The sequence below is a fragment of the Acanthopagrus latus genome, chromosome 22 (assembly GCF_904848185.1).
Source record: "Acanthopagrus latus isolate v.2019 chromosome 22, fAcaLat1.1, whole genome shotgun sequence".
Classification (NCBI taxonomy): domain Eukaryota; kingdom Metazoa; phylum Chordata; class Actinopteri; order Spariformes; family Sparidae; genus Acanthopagrus; species Acanthopagrus latus.
The window spans coordinates 9,307,357-9,325,876 of NC_051060.1; the positions used below are offsets into that span (position 1 = coordinate 9,307,357).

At 42.3% G+C, this 18,520-nt stretch overlaps 1 protein-coding gene across 2 annotated transcripts in view; it reads right to left on the reverse strand.

Moving 5' to 3' along the window:
* The window catches only part of map3k5 (mitogen-activated protein kinase kinase kinase 5), a 75,302-nt gene that overhangs the window by 23,793 nt on the left and 32,989 nt on the right, over positions 1-18,520 (reverse strand). The window contains exons 6-13 of one of the 2 annotated variants that reach the window (XM_037086274.1): positions 17,088-17,194; positions 10,375-10,545; positions 6,930-7,042; positions 4,976-5,135; positions 2,966-3,119; positions 2,726-2,833; positions 2,050-2,105; positions 660-755 (exon numbers count right to left, since the gene is read on the reverse strand). In XM_037086274.1, coding sequence (XP_036942169.1) covers positions 660-755; positions 2,050-2,105; positions 2,726-2,833; positions 2,966-3,119; positions 4,976-5,135; positions 6,930-7,042; positions 10,375-10,545; positions 17,088-17,194 — 965 coding nt within the window. The remainder of the gene's footprint in view (positions 1-659; positions 756-2,049; positions 2,106-2,725; positions 2,834-2,965; positions 3,120-4,975; positions 5,136-6,929; positions 7,043-10,374; positions 10,546-17,087; positions 17,195-18,520) is intronic. The other variant, XM_037086275.1, reaches the window with a different exon arrangement.

Consider the following 18,520-nt stretch of genomic DNA (forward strand, 5'->3'; position numbering starts at 1 on the left):
CAAGAGTGCCTGAACTGTGGCAGTGTGCAGTCACAGCAGTGGGAGTTTACAGTCTTTCCACACTGACTTGAATCTTTATGATCAAAGATTTAGGAGAAGCACGAATTGTGTGGGATTTTAAAGCTCCAAACTGAGCTTATGAATATGGCTGTTGAATATTGGACAATTTTATTGTCTGAACTTCGACCCCTGAAAAAAAAAAAATACGGGTCATAATGGTTTTTTTTTTGTTATAATTTTAAATGTGTCGCAGACCACAATTTTACCCCCACTGCTACAGAAACATAACATGAAATAGCTACGATCCTGTTGCCTTTCAGAGGATGAAACTTGGTAGACAAGTTCTCTATGTGCGACATTTGAAAGCATGGAACCAAAAGCACATGTTTCAGTCAGCACCAATTTCAGTCGGTACCATCAGGCGGTACCATCAGACATCGATCGTGGCACTTATGTTCTGACTTAAGCTAGTACTTGCTTACTGGTTAACAAAACATAATAATTTCAAAAGGCACAGGAAAAGGTTGTTAAACGATGTTGTATCACACTAAGTGAACATTTACAGTGTTTACAGGATTAGTAAGTCCCATAACAGTTTGGAACACACACTCAATGAGTTTTAATGCTGTCAAACAATCAGAGGCAGAGTGAGAACAGACCTTTTACAGTGCATCTCTGTGCAGAAGTAGATCTGGAAGTCCTCAGCATTGTGGAGGACGTAGAGGAAGGCACTGCGCTCGTCAAACTTGGAGATGCTGAGGAGAAAACAGCTCACAGTCAGTTGGACATTAATCTCCTGAGAGTGGACACAACTTCACTGGACGTCCCTGCCATGAAGCATAAGTCTGTTTCTCACTGTGTGTGGACGGCCTTCGAACTGTAAACCAGAGTCTGTAAGAGTCAGAGTCTGTAAACCCCAGTAGATTTGATGAATACAGACATAATAACAACAATACGTCTCTGAGACACTTGGTAAGCATATCATTTTATCCTAAATTCCTGCACAAATGCTGGAGAGAGCTTCCATTCAGCAACTAAATGGGAACTTTTATTCGATGGGACGAGCCCTTGTGTCCGGCTCTTATCCAGCGTGCCAAGGCCGGAGCTGCTGAGCCAGACAACCGAGCGGCTGTATGTGTGGTCGTATTGTTGCTCGCATAGCTGCTATTGTGTCCTGCTGGCTGTCTGCAGGCTGAGTGGGCACGGAGAATGAGTCGTTCCCTAGCAACATGTGAGCACGGCCCTCCACTTCTCCCCGTATCTGACACTGAATTCCTTTGAGGAGCGAGGAAAAGGAGGCTCAGCGAAGACATTGCGAAAAACTGTCTGTTGTAGACTGTCTGTGGTAGACTGTGGAATTAATGATGCATACGTCAGTGCTGATGTTGTTTACAACTGCACATTAAAATACTTTAATAAAATGCTTTTTTTTTTGCAATGTTTTTGTGCAAGATTGGACACCTGTGCACATTTAACACGTTTGGCCCTAACGTGAGGCCTTTACATATTTACAGTGAGCAGTAAAACTCCATTTATGTTTGGCTCAAGTTTGACTTTTTCCATTACTATATTTTGCATTTGTCTGATCCATGTTTATTGGGGCTGGAAATATTACCAAGTGCAATTGCATAAGCTGCAATTTTTTGATTAGCATTATAACAGAGTACGGTAGTGTAGCAGAGACGTAAGTGAATACATGTTTATACAACAAATGTCACATAATCATGATTTTTTCGGTGGAAATTAAAATTGTGTTGTGAAAATTATTTATCATGAATCATATCACAATCGTAATATTTGTCAAAATAATCGCAAGGTCATTTTTTAAAATTCAATTATGCATACCTAATGTTCGTAAGGAAAATAAAAAAAAGATTTTGGTTGTTTCAGCACGCATATAGACATATGCATTGTGAAACATAATGGCAGGACTGGTTCAAAAGATGTCCTCGCAGCTCTCTCAAATGAGCCGAGCTGATTCAATGTGTCCACCTGATGATACATCGCGGCCTGGAGACGGGTGTGATGCAAAAGACAGCAGGCACTGACCTGACGCCTCGTACTGATGTGGCGCTGAAGTTCCACTCATGAATCCCCTTGTGCTGCTGGAGAGATCAGAGCAAGTATCACGGCTTCTGTGAACACACACACTGATCGACCTCACGGTGATAAAAGGATATCAGAGCTTTTATCACATTGGCTGTAGCGCATGAATTAAATGGAGGAATGAAGGCAGAGTAGCTGATGTAGCGGGTTTACTCGGATGAGCGACTACTTTTATCTATGCGCTGCAGAGTAGGTGAGCAATAATTGGCACAATATGAGAAAATAATCGATAAGAAAGACACAAAGAAACTCCTGCACAGGAAACGAGAGCCCATTATCACAGCAGAGCATCTGACCAGAGATAACAAGACAGGAACCCTGATCATCATCATCCATCCACCTGTTAGCATACTTGATGAGCAACTTCGATTGAATCATTAGTTAGTGTAATTATTTACACAGAGCTAGGCATCTGTACTGTTGCTATGGTTACATGCAGAATGACACAAAGCATGTTCGAGGCGTACCACTGTACAGAAACGGACATGTTTTAGCACTAGCTCTCTAGACGCCCCGTTCAATTTATAGCACGACTTCCGGCGCACCCCGTCACTTAACCGGCACGCCTCGTTTCCAAACAAGTGACGTGGTGAGATGACATAAAATGATGCACACCCACCTTGTCATCAGGAGCGACGTGCCAGATGGACACCGTGTTGTCGTCCACGTCTTTGTTTATGGACAAATATGAAGGCTGGTAAACTTTAGTGGGCTCCAATATCAACACCTGGAGAAGAGAGACATGTGTTGTATTCTGTATTGCTGACCAGGCTTAATATGTTTAATTTGTAGCAACATATCAAACCCGAGACACTGAGCCTTAGCTGCATCATATGATTCCTTGGCTGGAGTCACTTACAGGAAATCGAACAGAGGAGATGTCTTTTTTGGTAGCCTCCACCAGGAAGTCCATCCAGAAGTCCACCAGTTCCTGCTTGGGCGCCGGCTGCTCGGTTCCGGGCTTCTTAAACTGTTGGTAGATCAAGATGGTCTCCACGATCGAGCGCAGATACCTGAAACCAACCGGAGAGAATAAAAGAAAACAAATTCATCTACTGTGCCCTGAAAAGGGTCAAAAATCCAAACCTATATTTAACCAAATCTAACCACGGAACAACAGGAAGCAAAAACATCTGATATTACAAAATAAATTACTGGCATGTTTTAAACCCTTGAGCATGGATCATGAAAGATCACAGAAACAAACAATACCATATGATTGTGTTACCATGCGGGAGCTCATTTTTCTTTGTGACACTAATGGAAACTTCAAGAGTATTCACAGGACTAACACAAATGAAGAACAGCAGGGTCATTAGCAACACAAAAAACAAGCTGCAGACATTTTACTGTACTCCTCCACATGTTCAACATCTGACACAGCCCCATAAAATCCAGAGGAATGGAAATAAAGTCTAAAATTATGGATTGCAGCTAGTTAAGACTTTGGTCCATCCACTGTGAAAGGCTTGCAGCCCAGTGAGAAAACAAGGAGTCAGTTTGGTTTGGTCGTTATATACAAATGTTAGTCGTTGCCATTTTGCCATTGAAACACACCAATATCTCCATGTTTGCAAGTTGTTCCTGAGCGGTTATGGATGTGGTTAGATAAAAACTGTTTTTCAGGGTAGAAATTCGGTTTGCAAAATTTAAGAAGCGACAACAGAGCTGGCGGTGAATGTATCAGCCTATCCAATCATAATGGGTTAGTTCAGGTTTTTAGTGGTGGGGTGGTGAATGTTTACTTTCGTCCACCATGTTTCAGAGTCATGTCACGTCAACTCGGCAACTGGTGTACCAATATGTTCACCAACTTTCTGAGTTGTTGTTCCTACATTAGAGAGAGTTCTACAGAATGTTCCCACTCGGAAATAAAAAAATTCCCATAATTCCGACAGTTATCTATAGCCAGCATATTACCTAAAGCAGATGGTGGTCCACCTCAGTTTTGAGAAATTGCAGTGGAAACAAGCAAATTTCAGCCAACTTCTGTTTTATCTTGCTGTATGACAGATATTTCTGACAGGGACCTGAAGCATCTATATCACGGTCTTCATTTCTGCCTCACAGAATACGGGAGCTGCATGTGTACCCTCAATACTTTCGTTTGCTTGTATCCGTGTGTGACTTTTGTGTTTTTAAAGGGTTAGTCTTGATCCAAACTGACGTGTTAAACACACAAACAAACCAACAAATCGACAAAGTGTATACCAACAACCTCTGTGTTCTTATCAAAGGGGTCCGGTGGGTTCGGAAAAAAAGAAAGCAGAGAATGATATAATGGCTTCATGGTGTGCTCCATTTGAGGTCGGAAGTCGGAATTTCTGAGTTCCCAGTCAGCACTTTGAACTTGACACCCCGTGAGGTCAGATTTCCAACTCCAGAAGACGCCCCTTGCCAACACCAGCCTCAAATATAAAGATGGCGGCTTTGCGAATCAACAGCTGTAATAGCTGTAGAAACCACGGTTCAGATGGATAAACTGGATAAGCACCTCACACAACAACTATTAAAAAAATCAGAACTAACCCTTCAATGTGAAACTGCCTGTTTTTCCTTCTTTCTTTCAGTAAAGCATATCATTTACATTCCAACACCTTTCAAACTCTTTTATAAAATGTCAGGACAACTGATTCATATACTCATCAGATCCCTGTAATGGCAGAGCTGCTGTTCAAATGAGCAGGCTGTGCTCCTCATGATATTTACTGTTCTCCAAATTCAAAATACGCCAAATGCCTGCACAAAAACCACAGATGGCTACTGTGGTCTCAGGGAAAAGCAGAGCACACAGTTGGGGTTGGATGCGGGCTTAAAATGTGTTCCTCGGCGGCGTGCTCGTCTGAGAACAGCTCATCCCTGTTCTCACCAGATGGGGGCTTTGAGTTTGAAGAGTTTCTCAGAGGCCTGGATGACCCTGGTGTTGTCGCAGGCCAGGATGCTGGCGCCCAGGAAGAAGCCCACGTCCCAGTAGCTCTGCAGCTTGTCCAGGCTGCCCTTCTTCCCCAGCAGGCTGCTCAGCTTCACTCCTGAAACACAACGCAGAGTTTAAGTTTCCCCCCTCCAAACTGGGACTCCTCAGCTGAGGAAGAGACTGTCGCAACTAAAGGCTCAACAAAACACTCACCTGGACATGCTACAACTTGCAGAACAGAGACTTTATGATTTGTCATTGTGATACAGTTTGAAGGTAACTAGGAGGAAGATTGCACTGGAGGAAGCTGCAGCTACACGTCCTGCTGCAGTAACTGGCCGGTCGGAGAGGCAGGTGGGGGTTGTAGGGAAAAGTGCAGGGGTAAACCAGGGTGAGGGTGGGCGGGGCTTGTTTAGGGAACTGCAGGCCGATTCCCAGGACTGCTCGCACTGTTTCCCACATTCCTGAGCTCCTCTGAGCCTCCGATTTGAGGGCAAAGGCAGAAGATTTGGAACAAGGGCTTAACAGCACGCTTGCTTGCCAAACAGGAGGAAATGTTGCTAGATTTAATCCGATTTTTCTTTGTGAAAGCAGCAATAATCGACAACTTTTGTGTATGTTTTATGTGTGATATGACAATATGCACTGGTGATGATGAATCCACAGAGAAACAACACAAACCTCTGCCGTTCCCTCAGTTGTATGAGGTTCATTGCTTCTTTTAGCTCATTGTATTTCTTGTATTGCTCTCATACTGCTGTTTTACAAATGCAGCAAACAGCTGATTCAGTAAAAAAAAAAAAAAAAGCTTGAATAAAGCAATTCTTTGCTTCCTTTCCCAGCACCAAACATCACACAGACACAGTTAGAGACAACTAGTGAAAAACAACAGTGCACTATCAATATCAATACACCTATCAATATCAATATAGCAGACTGATGAGGAAACTGATGCTTAATCAAACACCCAACAGAAACATTTGTTTTTTTTCTTTTATGTGAAACCTGTATGTTCTTTATTTAGAGCTGTTGTTTGTTCCTTTATATGAAATGTTTTGTGCTGCCGTCTTTGCCAGGACTCCCTTGTAACAGAAATATTATTGAACTCAATGGGAATATTCCCGGTAAAATAAAGGTCAAATAACAAACAAAAAAACACCCAACAAACACAGACCAATTCTCATTCACTGTCAGTTGTGTTTCTGTCCACCTGATGGATGTAAGTCAAACAAACTCTGCCCCGCTGGCTCTGTTTCAGTCTCCAACAGCTATGTTCATCAGCTAGTTGCTAACTTTGTCTGTCTGATTGAGGAAAAGTGATGTCATTAAACCAAAACACAGTGTTGAAAAACAGTAAAATGCTCACTAGACCTGAGCAGACTGCACAGGCAGGTGACAATTCACGAAATCAACGATTCAATTCGATTACATTATTGGTTTAAATCTTATGTTTCCAGCACCGACAGCTATGCCATCGTTGGACTATTTCAAGATCAGATCAGATCGTTGATTTAATGTCCTGACAACTGTCATGTCTAAATTCTTCTTTAAAAAGATAGCTTGACTTTGTCCTTGTAGCTTTTTGCAATTTCAAATAATAATCACCTAAATTAAAGGCGCCTGGATTCAACAAAACGTTATGCTCTTCAGGAATCAGCAGTACAACACAAAAGACAGGAATTTTTGTTCCTCAAATCTGTCCAGAGTGAACCCTCTTCCTAGACAAACCAATAGTGGATCTGTGACAAAGAAAATAAATCGGAGTTACCCCTGTTATCAGTCATTTATTTGTCCTCATGCACACAGGAAAAGCACATGTTAGGGATAAACTTACCAAGCTTTACCAAAATAGCTGAATTAACGTATTGGATAGATGCGACTGATCATATGGATCATAGCGTCCACTCACCCACTTTGCGAAGCTCGAAAGACGTGTCAAACTGGTGTCCGGCTGCCAGGAGCAGAACAGCGTAGTTGATACCAGAGTGTAGTGTTGGCTCCGACTCAAACCCCTTTTTAAACCTGAGAGGAGAAGAAAAAGCGACTCTAATAAACACTTTTCTTTCCACCAAGAAATGCGTCATTTCCAAATCCCAAGCATCGCCGAGATAACGGATGGCTTCACGGGGCTCCCCCGGCTTCCTGAGACACTTCAAGTTAGAAAAAAACAATTACAGCCATATTGAGTTGGGACCAACTGCAACTGTGAAGACCCTCGCAAAACAAGAAATTTCATCTATTTAATGAGCAATCTGCTGAGCTGAGGGACGGGGTGTGAATGTTATTAGGGGCCTCTGCCAAGTTGTGACATGGAACTGAAAATAATAGCCAGATGGGAGCTCGATAATGAAAGCAACATATTCACTCGACAAAGGGATGAGGCCTTCAGAGCTATTTCCAGATGAAGGCAATCAGTGTTATTATTATTATCTCTATGTCATTAAGTCAACTTCCGCCAGCTATCGTTAGCCCTGGTGTGCTCACATGACGACCATGCTCACGAGGAGAATGCAAACCCTGACTAGCCTCAGAGGATTCGAGGATTCAGGGCTTGAATTCAACAAGGTGCTGGAAACCCTCCACATGCCTCTCGCTCTGTGCTGCTGACTCATTAGCTTCAAGCAGATCGTGCTGGTTTTCTTGGAGCCCATGCTGCGAACATCCAGCTTCCTCATCCAAAGGTCTTTTTACAAGGTTTAGATCCGGACTAAACACAGACTGAATGCTGGGATACTCTGAGATCCTGACCGCGGTTTCTTAATGAAAACAAAGACGTTAATAAAAAAATGGCCATCAATGGCTTTCTGCAACACTCACTTAGATTAAAGGTCTATGATGTTTAGTTTAGCAAAATCTGACTGCATCTCTTGAAAGTGCAATAGAAAGGTGACATCTCTCTAACAGTACCTGAATGCAGCGTCATTTCACCGAACTGAAAAAGCCCACAACCCTGCGCTCTCATTCTGTGGCTGAGGGAAGCGATGCAGCGTCTAAAATTAGAGCAGCCCAGGCGCTTTTTTTTGGTTCCCTCGACAAACCTAAGAAAATATGGCAGACCTTTGAATTACGCCACCACCAGTGTCTAAACTCTGCTCACCAAAATAGACACAGTAATGATCATTATCTGTAAAGACGCCACGTTGGCGCTCCTACGCCGACCTCTGACACAACAGCACCATCCTTGCAGCTTCCTCTGTTTGTTAGCGGTTTTCATCTAACAGTTCTATACTCATAAACCAGCTAACACAGTTAAACAATTACAATAAATGGTTTTACATAAGACTGTGGAACAAAAACTATATGCTGGTCATACTTGGTACTTGGTATGAACATGTCTTCAGGATATAACCTTAGCATTTAACGTCTCTGCAATCCACACACACACACGACCATTTGTACAGAATGCGACATATCACGCTCACGTTGTATGCTGATCAGCCACCTTTCACATCAAGAGGTGGAGCAGATGGTGTTGGCCTCATTATAGCCGGCAAGGCTGCCAAACAACGGATGGCAGTTCGAGTCACACCGGTGGATATTTTTACAGAGACAAGGGGACATTTCCAGGTGTTTCTGGAGCAACAAAAAGCATCTATTTTTCACAGAAAGTTAAACCATCATCTATGATCGTGGCAACAAGGGATGTATATCGTTAGGATTTTATCAATACCAATACTCCTTATCGGTACCGATACTTATTGATACTCTTATCGATACTACAACATGTAATTTTGTGTAAAAAAAATAAAGACTTTACAAGATGTTAAAAGATTCAACCTACTTTTTTTTATTACCACAAGGTAATAATAAAGCTTCAACAGAACGGATGCTATGCACTTACAAATACTCCAGAACAGATAACCAGGACTTCTGTATCTGGTGGATGCCGGAGCAAGACGCAACAATTCAGCTGAATTTAGCACCGAGCAGACAGGAAGTCAAGCACCGAAATAACAATATACCGTCCGGTTACTTTTCAAAATAAAACACTCCGTGTTGACACCAACACACACATCTCAAAAAAGAGACAAACACAAGCTCTTCTACTAATCCTTCGGTCGGGAACACTTCCTGTTGTTGTTTTTATAACACATATCTATAACTGCGGTCGCGAGTGATTATGTGATTATCGCTGAAACTCCTCGGCCTCGGGATGCCAGCTGCCTACCGCCTGCGCCATAGCAGACTCAAAGTGCAACCGGTGGAGGTGACCGGACGGCGCACAGCGGAGCAAAACCGGATCGGAGTCGTAACGCAGCGGACAGTATCCAGTGGAAATTCGGGGTAAGCAACATCACTAAACACTTGGAGCGCGCGCATAGTATGAAGCTAAAGGAGTGCGATGTGTTTGAATAACAAAGCGAGTAAAGTTAGCAGCCCAGCTAGCAGCCCGGCTAATGCTAAAGACTGCAGCACCGTGGCAGCAGCACCTGTTTCCTCTCTGCGACGTCAAGTCAGTTTGTTGTTAAGTTTGTAGTCATTACAGTTGGGTAGACGTTCAAAAAACATCCACGGCAAAAACCAGTAATAATAAAAAAAAAAAGATAAAAAAAATAAAAAATAAAAAAAGGTTCCGATAACGGTATGGTTTGTCCAGAATCTTAATGGTACCCTGGTATCAACCCAATTAGGAGCCGGTACCAAAGAGTACGGGTCCTCACTGTATCCCTAGTGGCGACTGAAACCAGTATCTGAAGCCAAACCATGATGTTTTCCCAAGCCTAACCAAAAAGGTGTAACCAGAGCATAGGCACAATGTTGTGAATAAGAGAAGACAAACAAGATGAAACATTACGAAACATTCAGTTGTGATGTATTTGCTGTTATGCACAATGTACTTAGCTAACAATTGCTCTAACGACTGAGTTGAATGTTTTTTTTTTAATTTAATTTAATTTTTTTTTTTAGCAAAGCTGGTGTTTATGTAGTGGAGTAGGAAGTACAGTATCTGTCCCTGAACATGGCGGAGTAGAAGTACAAGAGTCTTGAGCTTATACTTGAGTAAATGCGGTTGAATTCGAGCATTGGGAGCCTCTGCATTTTGTTCTCATGCCTCTGCACATTTGCTTTCAGGTGTTACATGTCGGGCAGTCTCCGCTGTAATGAGCTGTCATTTGCAGACATGCGGCTCCGCCTCTGTCCCATAATTCTTCTCACTGACAATAGGTTTTACCTTCACGCTGACAGTTATCAAGGCGTCCTTTATCCACGGAGCCATTTATAGTAAATGCTGCATACTGCGATCCAGAGAGTGGCCTTAAAGGCACCTATCGTGCATCGTGCCCTCTGAAACATTTCCTCTAATAATATTTATGTGACTCAGTGTCTGGTAGAACGCGCGCACACTCTCTCACCAGTGTGTCCCGCTGTCTCTGCTCTCCGTGTCAGTGTAGTGAGACTCCAGAAACGTGTCCTTGTATATGCGTCCCACCAGGCAGTAGATGTCTGAGGCCACCTGCTCCTCGCCCTCCACCAGGGGCAGCATGATGTCCAGAGCCTTCTGTCTGTCGCCCGGGAGGTTCCTCCTGCAACACAAACACGGACAACAAGCCCACGTGAATAGATATTAAGGGGGTAAATCAAAGCTCGGACAGATTTTGAACTTGAGTGAGACATTTCCCAGCAGCAGTGGAGCGAGAACTAATCAGCTATTATCCATCCATCCATCCTGTGTCAGTGGAAAACTGTTGTTGGTATATGTGACTATTGTGACTATTTTATTACATATTAGGGGTCGTATAGAGTCATCTTTGGCTCCGGGGGGGGAGTGTGAGCTTGTCCTACACTTGAGACTCAGGATATCTTGGCCTCTGTTGCTTCAAACATCTGTCATGTGTCTCTTGGATGTTCCCCAAACTTATGAACTTTCACCGCTGAATCATGGCACACTCTCAATTCCCTAGAGGTGACGTTAGCTGCATTTGCATCCCATCTGGTGTATCGGTATTTATCAGATTGGAAGATATGAGAGAGAATAAAAAAGTGTCGAAGGAAGCAGACACACCGCTTGCTTTACCTCGTTTGTTTGTGGTGCAGTAAATCCCCTAAACCATCCAGTGTATCAGTGTAAAAGAGTTGTACCCGCTCACACTTTACAACTCTGAGAGACTTGAGAAAGTTCAATTTGGCTGAAATGTTAATTGTTTTAATAGGTGAAGCACTACAGAGGCCAAACTGTGTTAGAATTAGTCTTTGTACACTATTTTCGCTGGAATGGAAATAAGTATACCTCATAAAAAAACAGTCAATTTACAAGACATTTGCCAAGTTAACACTCCTTCTCATTGATTTCTATTTTTGGATAATCACACAACAGCTACTGAAGAGTTCCCACGAATTCCACACAAATAAGGGAGTAACAGGTGGCACGCCTTCTCCTATCTCACAACAATGGGCTTATTAAACAGTAGGAAGCACAACAGTAAACCAATACTGCTCTCAATAACTTGATATCCGTATGATGGATTAAATAATTATTTTTCCTAAAACCTGAATGAGGGAACACTTTAAAAGACGACTTCATTCAATTTCACTCCTGCCACGTTATCAGAGTCCAGGTGGACATTTAAAAAAGAAAAAAAAACATCATTTGGGGTTAATCTAGTTTATTGACTCTTAAGTACATTTAATATCAGATACTTTTACACAAGTTGCATTTGTATAGGTGACTTTTACTTTTATTAAAGTACTTTGAAACGCTGATTTGATAAGTAAAATTGGGGTTCCCCATTAATTTTTTTTATGTAGTCTTGGGAAAGAAATTTTAATCAGAGGAGAAAGATCTTCACTGATTGTTCATGCCTAAACAAACTCTCCTTAAAGACGAAAGGTCCTTAAAGGACGACACAGTGTCCTACTGTTTTACTTTGATTATATGTGGTGGACCCTGCCACCTTTCTAGTTTCAAACAGTGTTCTGGGGACCTTATTTTCCTCTGAGGACAGCTAATTTGTTCAGTTATGGGAAAAAATGAAAAGTTTTGATAATCACCTCTTATTGTAAATACTAAAATTCTGAGTTTGAATTTTTTTTCTTCTTTGCAATTACAATGAAGGTTTATGTAGTTGCAAAGCCCTCTGCAAAAACATTACTATATGATTAGTTAAACAACACTGTGTAATATTATATAAAATAAATCAAGTCAAATCAAACAGTATATATAGAGTGCAGTGTATTCTGCCCATGACCCTGTATATTCCTGTATATTCTTGGGAAACATATGATAAAAAACAAAGTCACTAGTTTACCGTTTACTAGTTTACTACCGAGAGAATCAAAATTAGCAACACCAGCATGCTGCACATTCAGTAATGTTGTGTGTGTGTGTGTGTGTGTGTGTGTGTCTTTGTGTGTGTAGCTAGGGAGCAGCTGCACTGCATTGTTGTGGGACAGTGATACCTGGCTCAGAGGGGGCCGTTAGGAGCCTGACTTAAATTACTGAGGTCACTGGGCTCATTTAAAGAATCAACACTTTTTATTCAGCGCTGCTGCAGAGGAACCACGACAAGGTTCTGTTTGCAGCCAGCCTTCAAGGAAATAACAGCGGCTCCGCAGTGTCACAGGCAGCTCATTCAGAAGTAACAGAGAGAGGAGAAGAGACGAGTCTCGCACTGGGAAATGAACTGAAACCTCTTCAGTTTTGAGTTAATTCAATCACATGAACATCGGCTCATGAAAGCTTTCAGATTTCCCGTCTTTATCGCTTTGCATCTTAACAGGATTAAAAAAAAATTAAAAAAAGAAAGTCATTTGCTTAATGCGTTGCTTCGTTCAAAAAAACAAAAAGAGAGAAATACAGTTTGGTTTGCTGGGAGCAATAATAGTTAGAGAATCGGCTGAAACGCCTTCAAAGTTAATTTCCACACTTTTTTATATCGATGTTTGGCAAAGTAACTCAAATGTGTCACGTTATAACGTCGCGTTCGCTGTGTGACACAAAAGTAAAACTCACCTGCTTCTCATTTTCCATGACTAATCGAGAAGAGATCTGTCTGAAATGTCATTATTACGTCTGATTAAAGGGTTCTTGGATGGTAGCAAACTGCTAATAGCAATCGTTCTGTATCATTTATTTAATGAACTACTTTGATTCTTTGCTGAGACTCACTCCTGTACAACATAAACCCCATCATTCTAAAGAGATAGTTTCCAAATAGAGCTGTTAAACGTGTCTTCCTATTGCAAAATGAAATATCGCAATGCCAATATTTTTCCAATATTGTGCAGCCCTTTTCTAAACTGAACCAAACCTGGACCATTGTCTTGTCACATCATAGACATTAATAGTACATGTAAGTATTGTAGATGTCAGCACGAGTTACTCCGACAAATAAGAAGTATAGGAAGCCTTTGCGAGACGTCAACCACATGTTATGTTATGAGAGTGACAGATAAATAAATGAGAACATAATGCACAGAAAATCCAAATCCCACACTTCAGGACACATTAGCTGAATCCCTGCTGACCTTCTGGATCGCCGTGCAGAAGCTCCACAGCAGCCAGATGAAATCAGATATCAAAAAGAGCCACTTGAGCTGCATAATCTGCCCTCGTCAGTGCCCACTGTGAATTAATTATCAAACACCGTGATATATTAATCTGTAAGGATAAGGAGACCATTAACTAAGACCGTTCTCACATTTGTCAACATACTAACACAACATATGGAGTGTTAATATCAACAAAGGTCCCTTAAATCTTCAGGAAAAAACTGTTTTGCCATTACCATGCTGATTTATTCAGCAAAGTGTTCCAGAACCTCCACTCCTGAGTAATTTCTCTTCTTAAGCTACGGAAAGTGTCAAAACACAGACTCATCAAGGAACGAGCGGTGTTGCGAAGTTAAGTCTCGCACCGGCACAAAGTGTGATGGAGAAACATAACGCCGTGGTTCCTCTGCGGAGCGCGAAGGTTATATAAAACATACGAGCCGACAGCTATCACCATAGAGACTGTCCAGAGGGAAGAACAGTCACAGAGAAAGATCTCTCTCTCTCTCACTCTCTCTCTCTCTCTCTCTAGTTCTCTCTTTTTTTCTCTCTGGAGGGGCTGACGGTGTTTGGATGGAGGAGATTCTCCCCCTCGCTCCTGTCAGGCACCCCAGCAGCAAGCCCTGCACAACAGGGACCCTGAGGCCCGCGTGTCCGACGCTGCCCTGCTGAAGCCAATTAGTTCGACCTGGAGGATTCATCTAGAAGCAGAGGACCTCACAGTACATTTCAGACCAAACATGCGGGTATAGGCACATGACTTCAACCCAACCCCAAAGACCGGACACCAACGATTAATACAGACAAGCAGCCCAGTCGGGATTAAATGTTAATGCAGTTCACGTTATTGCAAAGATGCGTCCAAGGTTCATATCACGTCCACCTCATATGCTTATGACTTTCAAATGTGGAGGTTAAGGGGACCGAGGTGTCGTACAAACTGCCAAAAAGGCTGCCAAGCTGCTTCAAGCCACACAGGTGCATATTTGTGAAGATGTCTGGGGATATTTCCTGCATTTTTTTGCTCTTTTTCATGGGAAGCTGGGACCATCTGCATCCATGACTGTGGCACCCAAAACAGGCATTTTAACAAAAAAAAACATGAATTTTAATAACCCCAACAAAGGGTTTTTTGCGCTTAAAGATGAACAGCGTGAGCATAGCGTTGTGACAAGCGAAATAGAAAATGTCAAGACAACATGTTCCACAAATGTCGAGTCGCCTTCAGACGTTTGAATGCAGAAATGTTACATATGATGCCTTTAAGGCTGAATATTAATTCCGTGGCTTGGTGGTGGGCTGCATGTTGCTGTGTAGGAACTCAGTGAAAAGATTCGCGGTACTGAATTATACAACCCCACTTAAAGTGAAAAATCCATTCAGGTTCAGACTCAGAATAGAAATACTTTTCTCTTTTATCACCCCATTGTGCAGATTATTACAACCCACCTTTGAGTGGTATGGCTTTTTGAAGACTACTGAATAATATCACTTATGTTCTATCCGAGCTTCAATTTAGTTACATCACTGTTTTTTTTTTAAATATCAAAGAAACGTGTTTATTTTTTGGCGATCTGAAAAGGAAAGCTGTTAGACCTTTGTCAGACACTAATCAATCAAGAGGACCACATGGATAACATTCTTTATTATAATACCATTAATTTTTACCATGGCATAATTTCCTATAATTAGGACATGTAAGTACAGGGTTCCTATAAATTTTCCACTGCAAAATTCCTTACTTTTCCAGACTGAGTGGGAAGCCTGTGAGTGGGAGAGAGAATACAGGGGGGACAACGCTAACAATATACATAAAGCACTTTGAAACTGTCTTGAAAGGTGTATATAAATAAAGTTTATCATCATTATTATAGTTGTTCAATATCATGTTATAATGCAATATTAATCTATGAGGCTAATGGCTGCAAGGAACAATTTCCATTGGTTAATACTCAATTATTTATATGATTATTAATCAGTTAATCATTTAGTCATTCAAATGTGAGAAATTGCCGGGAGACTGACGAAATAACCAGATGGGAATGTCTGTTCTCATCTAAAATGAGTGAATCAAATACTTCATCACATTGATGCTAAATTATGATAAATTCCAATGTTGCCAAAAATCATTTTCAAAATTGTCTCAATATGCCAAAAATATTACAGGATACACAGTAGCTACGATGAGGTGAATACTATGTGAATCTGAATTCATGTCACCTCAGACTATATATTGTCACACTGCACATTGTCTCACTGCTCCAAATTAGGTTAAAGGCTTCTTTTGTAAACCTTGTGGCTATTATATAATCAAGTAGAACTAAAAACCTCCACCCCGAACATGAAAATAATCATTTCAGAGGTGGAAAAAATTAAACCGACTACAAAAGCACATCACATAACAACAGCTACTGTAATTATAGTGACTCATCCCACTCTGTAGAATAGGTAGGCTGACGCAAAAGACCTCCCACAGCCGTGTGTCTCTACGCATCACGTCCTGTTCCGTACCTGAGGGAAGCATCTCGAGCTCACGACAGAGGAGGTGTCTTCCGTCGTTAACGCCCATCCCATGGATTTATCTCGCAAGGTGTCTCGGTGCGCCGCCTTGAGCTCACGAACACAATATCGCATCCCGCTAACAGGCGACGATACACGGACGTCTTGGCACCCTGCAGAAACATTTTCCAATCGCTGCCAAGTTGAAGAACAGCACGCTTTATTGCTGTTCGAGGCGGCAGCGCCACGAAAACCGCAGGAAGTTTACAAGAGAAGCAGCTGGTGGGAAACAGGCAGTCAGAGCCTCTCTGTGTTTTTACATCTGTCTTTCTCTTGAGTGGAGGAGCTGCACACATGCCACCGATAATATCACAGCTGCTCGGGAGCTCTTAACCTGAATTTGCTGCTGTTTTAAACTGCTAATTTTTTGGGTCTGAGAAACATTCTCCCACCACTGCAAATGTCACGGTGTTTTAACTGAACACCCACAGTAGGTATTGATTTGTAAAACAAAAGCACATGTTGGCAGTGAAAGACCCATGAGATGTTTGCGAAAATGAAGGCCAAGACAGAGATGAAGAAAGAGTTCCCCCCACTGAGATTCTGACATTTTGTCGTGTTAAGTGTTAAACAGCTCTATGTTCCAACAGAAATCACTGTTACAGAGCGTTTCATCACCAACCCCTGTCTCTTCTCCTCCTGCTCATGAAGTAACAGAAAATAAATGTTCTGCCATCCCTGCCCACTTTATCCACAAAGGACATAAAACTCGATAAGGAGGCGGTCCTGTCTGCTCCTGACGGTGCAGAAAGCAGGATCCTCAGACAATAACAAGCGTTGCTCTAACTAAATGTAACTTTTTCCAGAAAGCTGTATCCCGTTGCTTTAACTGAATTTGTTTCAAGCTAATAAAACTTTATTTTTACCCCCACAAGGGCAAGTGTCACGCTAGCATGCTCATCAGTTTGTTGATCAAAAAGTCTCTTTGGCCAACTCTTACACAAATCACATCCTGCAAATGAACACGTAACCGAATGTGAGCCCGTTTGCCGTGTTGTGCATGTTGTCGCCATCTTACCGATTCAGTGCAAAGGCGTAGTGGAACTTCACATGTGGATGGGCCACGGGGTCGAAGGTCGGAAGCTTCTCCAGAGTCTCCACCAGCTTCACGATGGCCTCATAATCCTGGAGGAGGAGAACGGAGATGAACTCTCGTTACACTCTCAAGTCAGGGTCATTGCTAAGCATTGTGGGGCTGCCGTCCACGCATCTCCGCGACGGTGTCCTCCAAACAAAACACTCCGACTCATCAAGGTTTCGGGCGGCTTTCAGGCCGCAGGGAGAGTTTTCTGATGTCCCTTTATTCATTCAGTCCGAGACTGAACTGTCTGCTTGACACCAAAAGCACTTCAATAATTGAGTGGCCCCTTCATCACATTTTTGTTGCTCCTACTTACCTACATAGTCACTATAAGCAAAGCATGTTGAATAATTCAGCACGTCCTCAATGTTTGTTGTTCTAATGAATCATTCATGAGGCTGAGCGCTGCCTGTGGTGAGTGGGAGGATCTGGACTGGTGAGTGCCATCGCGATGCGGAGACGAAAGAGTGGAAAGAGCGGCAGATTTAAGACGAGCAGACCAAAAGACTCGCCCGGAGCGCTCTTCGGGCGGTCTGCGATGGTAAAGGGACGACCCTGACAAACTGATCCTGAAGCAGCGATCTCTCAGTAACTTGTACAGTAGGTTTGTACTGTAGCTTCATCTGGCAAGGTCAGGGGGACTCGGCAGCACACGCAGATCATCTGCGCTTAGGTGGCAATCTGTTTGAACTTAAGAGGGGCATCAGTGATTAGCAGAGAGGCTGATCATTATTTATCCTAGAAAACTTTTTGGGATGTTGTGCTGAAAGCTTTTTATATCTCCCTCTCAAAGCATTGTGCTCTCATGGTGTGACATCAGGGTTAAGTTGAAGGTTTCAGCCTCGGACTAGTTCAGTCATTTTTTTCTCATTTCAGATGTTACGGTTTGCCTCTCAAGGTGTGATAAAGACATAAAGTTTTGATTTACAGAGCTGAAAGCCTTAGTCAGAAATATCAATTATTCTGGCGACTTTTTTCATGATAAATGGCCCATGTCCATGTCATGTTTCTCTTGAGCAGAAAAATGCTGGTGGTGCGCTTGTAAAAATGCTGTATGTTGGTTTTATTTGACATGAGCTAACGCCATGGTAACAGAGGGTGGAATACGCCGCCAACAAGCTTACAACGCGTAGGGTGAAAAAAGCACACTCACAACAGCCACTTTACGAACTAGTTGGTCCTAGAAATGGAATTTTCTGTTATCATAGTTTCTGTTTGATTAGGCTCAGGATGGACCACCACAGAGTGACAAGTGAGGAGTGCTGGCTGATCAAATATGTGACTCTTTACCTGAAGGACAGAAACGTAGGTGACCCCATAGCCAATTTCTGATAAGTTTAGATGTTTTCACCTCAAAATGTGAGAGCAGC